This window comes from Chrysochloris asiatica, unplaced genomic scaffold, assembly GCF_000296735.1.
Source record: "Chrysochloris asiatica unplaced genomic scaffold, ChrAsi1.0 scaffold00074, whole genome shotgun sequence".
NCBI classification, from domain to species: Eukaryota; Metazoa; Chordata; class Mammalia; order Afrosoricida; family Chrysochloridae; genus Chrysochloris; species Chrysochloris asiatica.
In genome coordinates, this window is record NW_006408592.1 from 5,464,896 (window position 1) to 5,472,312 (window position 7,417).

At 39.3% G+C, this 7,417-nt stretch overlaps 1 protein-coding gene across 1 annotated transcript in view; it reads left to right on the forward strand.

Moving 5' to 3' along the window:
- The window catches only part of DLG2 (discs, large homolog 2 (Drosophila)), a 1,151,973-nt gene that overhangs the window by 1,126,625 nt on the left and 17,931 nt on the right, over positions 1–7,417 (forward strand). The window contains exons 18-19 of the mRNA XM_006864974.1: positions 4,464–4,514; positions 5,613–5,714. Of these exons, the coding sequence (XP_006865036.1) occupies positions 4,464–4,514; positions 5,613–5,714 (153 nt within the window). The remainder of the gene's footprint in view (positions 1–4,463; positions 4,515–5,612; positions 5,715–7,417) is intronic.

The window sequence follows — 7,417 nt, forward strand, 5'->3', positions numbered from 1 at the left end:
TATCAGTAGTTAGAAAGGCCCAAACCCCTGTGTTCCAGAATTCTGGGCAATATACATGCTACATCCTAGAGTTCCACACTGTGGCAACCTTGTTTGAAAGCCTCATACCTTTCCTGAGGTACATAGAAACACACAAACTTCAGTTTGGAATAAATAACTCAGATGCATGCTGCACATTTTCAAGCATTACGTAATTATTATTCCTAAATCCAATACGGAGCACCAGTTAGAATTAGATTAGTTACAGTGCGTTGTCTCATTATACAAAATCACCTCAAAACTATCTTAATTATGAACTAACTCCAAATTTCTATCAACCAATAGCAAACTTGTACTCTTGGTTGTTCTGTATCATACCCCCATAATTGCCCTCATGTCAGGAGGCAGTAAAGAACATGGTACGATGGAGACCATGTAAATATTTATCAGAGCTGAAGATTTGCCTTCCTCAAAGCTTGGTGAAGCTCCTTAAGTCACTTTGGGTATGAGGGAGCTATTGAGAATTCATCTAATCCTTTGGTGCTCATCAGTTAAGTAGAATTTTTAAACAAGACTATAAATAAATGATCAAAATAATGTTGAGATGAAAAAGCCCAAGACTTCTCCAAAGGAGGGAGCCAAATGATGCTCACATTCTGCATTCTTTTCCAGTAATGCCCTTGAGAGAATAGTTCCTTAGTGTTTCTAAAGCAGGCTTTCATTACATATACTATCTCATTTGATTTCTGCAACAAAACTGAGAAATTTTATATTAACAGCCCTATTTATAGATGCAGCGTTCTGGTGGGGCACAGTAAGCTAAGTACTGGACTGCTAGCCACACAATTGGCAGTTCAAACCCATCAGCCACTCCTTGGAAACCCTATATAGGGCCACTGTGAGTCAGAACCGACTCCATTGCAATTCACAACCACAATACAGCATTTATAGATGAAGAAACCGAAGCACTAAGAGGCTGTTTATTTAGCTCTAATAGTAAGCACTAAGTGGTGGTGCTGAAAGTCAAAACGCAGATCCTTTAAATGATGAATCTCATACGTTACTGACTCTTCCTATAATTTGTAACTCAAGCATTGTGAGTTTCTGCCTAGTACATTTCAACTAGTCCATACTATCCATCAAATTAATACAAGCAACAACATTTATATGCATTCCTTATGTACTAAGCCTGATTCTGGAGTTCTGGTGTGATGCTGTAGGATAAGCACTGAACTGCTAACCTCAAGGTTAGCGATTCAAACCCACTGAATGCTCCTCATAAACCCTATGCAGGACTGCTATAAGTCAGAACCAACTCAGTGGAACTTAACAAACCTGATATAACAACAAACCTGATTCTAAGTGTTGTATGAATATAAATCAATCTTTCAAACATATGAAGATACTGAACCATTAATTTATTATGTGACCTTGAAGAACTCGCTCAGTCTTTTGAACTTCAGTTCTCTGTAAAATGAGTGAATTGGACTAGGACAAAAATGACAAACGGATTTCAACTGATACTCCAACTCTCACCAGTTGGTCATAGATGCATGAAGAGTTGTCCCAAAAAGTATTTAGAAGCCATGATGAGGCTCATCAGTAATGATACCAGTCACATCTGTGATGCTTATCAAGGACAGAGAATGAGGACGTGTACAAGATGTGCTACACATTTACCATCTATGAACCACATCTTCCTAAAGTCTTTCTTAGCATTCACACTCTGTCTCCCAAAACTGAATTTATTTTTAAGAATCATATTATAAGCACCATGTACTAAATTTAAATTATTAAATATAATGCCAGTGACCTTCACTTACCTCTACTCTTCTCTAGCTTACAAGAGATGCTAAAGAACAACCTTCTTTTACCTATCATTAAGACATTGTTGTTGTTGTCAAGTGCCATCGAGTTGGTTTTGACCCACAGTGACCCTGTATAGGGTTTCCAAGGAGCGACTTGTGAACTTGAACTGCCAACGTTGCTATTCAAACCCAGCTTTGCTGTCCAGCGCATTAGCCCACAGCACCACACCAGGACTCCTCATTAAGACATACGAGGGTCTTATTGACTTCCTTCCATATTAAACACACAGTGTTTTCATGGAGATACTACATGTCCTCTGGTAAGTCTCTGACAGCTGCAGACATCCACACCTAGCACTTTGCTGCTCTCCCACTTTCAGCCATGCATTTGCCAAAATAAGACCAAGAAATAGTTTGTACCTTTTTCTTCAGCTGTTATTTCTAAGTTCCAACACCTCCTGATCAAAAAATAGAAAAACTATAAAGGATGACTATTTTATGGAGATGACACAGCAGCATTTACAAAAGAGTTGGTGTTTACAGATGGAACACCTTATGGCCTCTTAGTGACTTTGACCCAGGTTTAATGCCAAGTTCTAGCAACCATTTTTTATTTGTATGCTATGCCCTTACCTTCTAATCCCTATGGAAAATTCTATATCTCTTGCCCTTTTGAGACTGCAATACATGCAATAAGGAGATCATACATATATTTGTAAATCTTGACTCCTCTGCTTACTAACTGACAAAATGAATAAGCTTCATTACATCTCAGAGCCTCAGCTTCTTCATTTGTAAAATGGAGATCATCAAAGTACCAACCTCAGCAATAGAAGCCAATGGGTAAAATGCCAGACACAAATGAAGTATCTTTCCTTCATTGCTGTGACTTCTATATTCTCCCCATCATTTTCTTCTTCCCATTATTCAAGCTTTTTTCTTCTTGAGCATGAAGACAAAAATCAGTTTAAGTTAAAGTCACAACTATTATTAATACCAATCTGTATAGCTTTCCTTCAAGCTTCCTGGGTGTTACATAGTTCCTGAGAGTTATAGGCTCTTTAGGATTAGAATGGGCCTTGAAATTAGGGGCCTTGATGCAGTTGGTATCTGCCAAAGTTAGAATATAAACAAGAAAACAATGAATGAACAACTAGAGAATTGTCTAGCAAAGTTAATCAAGCTAAGCTACTTTGCCCTAGTTTTCTAAATCACAGATTATACACAGTGACACCAATCATCTTATATAAAGTTTCAAATCAAATCATCTGCAAGGCTGCTAGACAGTGATGGCTATGGTGTAGGACATGTTATATAATGATCACACTTGAGAAAGTACGACCCTGCTCTCCACTCCAGCTTCCCAGTCTCTAGGGAATCACATCTCTACTCCACAGTTTTGCCTACACATTGCTTAACTTTGCAAAATCAGTTGTCATTATCAAACCCAACTATAACTTTTTGACCTTTTTCTGGTGCCATGACTGTTAAAAGAGTCACACTTGGCACTGATGAACAGTAAATGTGTTTCAAGGGCCATGACAATGTAAACAGTGAGATTATTGCCCCTTATGCTCAGGAGAAATTAATCTCATAATTCATGTTATACTCTTTCTATACAGATCAGCAGATAACAGCCCTAAATTACCATTTCACCACCAAAGGATAGTCAGCCTAATGAGTTTGCAGCAAAAAGTACCGATCCCAGAGTCACTTCACCAATTGGGTAAAATAAATGATTGAAACATTAGCTACCTAAAACCAATTTGAGGAGTCCAAGAGGTGCAGTGGGTAAGCATTCAGCTACTAACCACACCTTTGGTGGTTCAAACCCACCAGCTGCTTGGCAGGAAAAAGATGTGGTAGTTTCCTTTTGTGACGATTTACAGCCTTGGAAACCCCATGGGATAGTTCTCCTCTGTCCTACAGGGTCATGGTGAGTCATCAGCGACTTAGTGGCAATGGGTTAAAGTCAGTTGACTTTCTCCAGGATTATTTGTGGACTGAGGCCCACATTTTTGCCACATTGTCTTCCTTAGTTCTCTTTTCTAAGTTTTCAGGAAACCTTAACCAGTAATTATTTGGAGGCACTCTTCAATTTCTGATTCTATTAAATTGACCCACAGAATTTTCCAATGAAATAGCCTAGAGTAAACTCCTTAGCAATCCTGTACTGCATGCTGATAAAGTTTTTATATCATAAATAAAACCAGCAGACATTTCTAAACAGTGTACTTCTTTGGGAAATAAAGTAGCGGATGAAGTAAAAAGTACAGAAATTCTGACTATGCACAACAAACTACTGGATGGACCCTTTCCATGAACTAAACAGTTTCATTGTAAGTAGTAATGCTTGCTATAAAGGCCACTGTGCTCAATTTCCCAGTGTCAGACAGAGAGTCGTCTCATAGGTCATTGTCCTAATGAACTGCAGATAGCTAACTGCTAGTCATTATGTAGAGGTATGATGACTATGTGATGGCACTAGAAAGATAACCCTACCATTGAAATATGGCTGAAGAATTTTTATGAGAAGGGATTTGGGGAATGGTTTAAGAAAAGAGAGCCAGGAAAATTAACCCTGAACGATATCTGTTTCCTGTGTTACAGAACAGGGCTTGGAGCTATGGCGTATGACTGGTAGTCCATTGTAATTTTCCTTTTTTCTCTTCTCAGGAGGGCAAGAAGACCTCATTCTTTCCTATGAACCAGTCACAAGGCAGGAAAGTAAGTTTCCCACCATGCTCTGATTTCTGGTTTCCAAATCATAATAGGTGACATCATTGAAAGAGAGAAAGAACAAAGGACTAACAGAAATCAACCCTGCTTAATACGCTGTTGTCCCCAGGCTAGACCCTGCTCTCTCCCATTGGTGGTCCCATCACGAAACAAACAATTTCCAGCCTGAAAGTGGGCAGTGACAACTCCCAAGAAGATATAGCAGCCCTGTAAATGAGTGTTCCTTAATGAGAAAGAGACAATCCGAATAACCTAGGGAGCTCTCACTACAGGACCAACGATAGCAGCCACAGGAGACTGAATTCAGCTCAGTGATCAGAAAGCATTCCAAGCAAACCTGTCCTAGGATGCAGACCAGGAACCTGCAATAGGAACCTGCATTCCTTTCCCTTTACAGAGAGGCCAATGACTTTTGATGAGGGTATTGCAGAAGGAATTCAAGCATCAGATGAGTCGCGGTGCCACATGAACTTTAGAGTTTTCTACTAATCTACAAAGGAATTGGGGAAAAAAAACAGCAGAGCATGGAGAATATTTTGAGCTGAGCAAAAGAAATTGCAAAAACATATAAAGTGTCATAACTACTAATAATTACTTATAAAGTCATTGTATAAACAATGGTCAAACAGCTGGTTTGAAGTCTTTTTCTCCCACTCAGTTGACTAAATTCAGTAGTTGTTTTGACACTGTATGAGTTTAACCTTAGAGTAATCAAAACCTCTCCCGATGCTTCTTTATTGTTGACAGGCACTGCAGTTGCTTGTCCGTGTCGTTGTTAAGTGCTGCCAAGTTGATTCTGACTCATAGCAACCTGCATAGGATTTCCAAGAAGTGGCTGGTGAGCTTGAACTGCCGACTTTGCAGTTCAAACTGACTTTACAGTCCAGCACATTAACCCACACCAGGACTCCTGTCCCTGTTAGTAAAGTCAAGTCGGCACAACCAAACAACAAACATCAATTCCCCTCTGTAAGGCTGTATAGAGAATGTATCCAATGAAATAATGCCCTCAGCAATTCACTGGACTACTTTGCTATAGTTTTCAAGTCTTTATCCTCATCTGGATATTTATTTCCCTCTCTGCAGTAAACTATACCCGGCCTGTGATTATCTTGGGCCCCATGAAGGATCGGATCAACGATGACTTGATATCTGAATTCCCTGACAAATTTGGATCCTGTGTGCCTCGTAAGTATTAGTTCTCTTTCCTTTAGAGAAAGCAAAAAAACAAAACCCTAACTCCTTTCTGTGATGATAAAATGCAATTCTGTTCCTTTTGGTCAAACACCACTATGACTTTTTATTTCATATTCTCTGCCTAGCACTTTTCTTCTATGTTAACCATGCATTGTTCTCTGCTTAGCGAGTGCACATTGTTCTCTCCAACCTGACTTCAATATCCTTGGGGACAGACATGGATCCTCTTCCTTTGTGGCCCCACAGTTTTTAAAACAACATTGGCTTGATGGTGGGCATCAGCATGTTCTGAGGGATTAACTGAAATGCCCCTGAAGCACTTTCTTTCATAGAATGGAAGAGATCAGACACAAAGTCATATGTTAAAATCATTTTAGGACTATTAAGGAACATGTGTCAATCCAAAACCTAGCAGTCCTTCCCATATGTTTTAAAAGTCTCAGCTGTTGGGATGATAAAACAAGAAGGTTTATAAATGTGTTCTCTGGGCCATCACTGACTTTAACATGTCCTTTTGGTCATATAGACAATCATCTGGTTTCCTGGTTTCCTTGACTGTCGGACTGTAAGATTTTATCTGTTCTACCTCTTCTCTTCCACTGTACCAAATGGTATACCACCAAGCCACAGCTATTTTCACCCCGACTGTGTTACAGAGAAATTCATGGACGCCTCCCACTCTGTGTTAGGCAAGCCTTCTGTTGTTGTTGTTAAGGACTTTCAAATTGGTTCTGACTCATCACAACCCCATACAGGTTTTCCAAGGAGCAGCTGCTGGGTTTGAACAACCAAACTTGCTGTTAGCAGTCCAGTACTTATCCTACAGTACCACACCAGAATCCCTTCTAGGAAATATTAATTCATTAGATAATTGAGCTCTTAAATCTGATCCCAACAAATATGTATCTCTCTCTGTACATTTTTAAGCTTTATGCTTTCAAATGTCTCTCACATTTTGGTATTTTATAAATCACCTGGAATACATAAGAATAGTGAGAGTTTCATGTGTGTAGGACATGAACAAAATGGAATTAGGATGATTGCTCTAGTTCATGATACTGTTGACAGCAAGGGCTTTCAGAAGAGGAACTGCTGTAGAACAGATCTGAGAAGGTCTTCAGTATATTCAACCCTGGGTTAGTTAGAGCAGTTTCCAATTTGTTCTGCTTTTGAAAAAGTACAGCTCTTTCCATTTTCCATTACACACTCTTGTCTTTTTTAAATGGCACTATGTTATTGTGATCAATACATGTCTATTGTTCAGTGCTTGAAAAATCCAAAAAAGAAAGTCAATGACATTGTTAATATTTTGGTCGATTTTCATTGATTCTTTGTTTTTGTGTTCCATGTGATTGGATATATATACAATGTTGTTGTTAACTGCCGTCGAGTCGGTTCTGACCTATAGCACCCTGTATGGGGTTTCCGAGGAGTGACTCGTGAGCTTGAACCACCGACTTTGTAGTTCAAACAGCTTTGCAGTCTAGTGCATTAACCCACAGCACCACACAGATATACAATATTGTTGTTGTTGCTGTTAAGTACCATGGAGTTGGTTCTAACTCATGGTGACCCTGTATTGGGTTTCTAGGGAGTGCCTTATGGGTTTGAACTTCTGACTTTGTGGTTCACAGTTTAGGGCTGATCCTACAGTGCCACATCAGGAGTCCATATACAATAGTAGATGTATATAT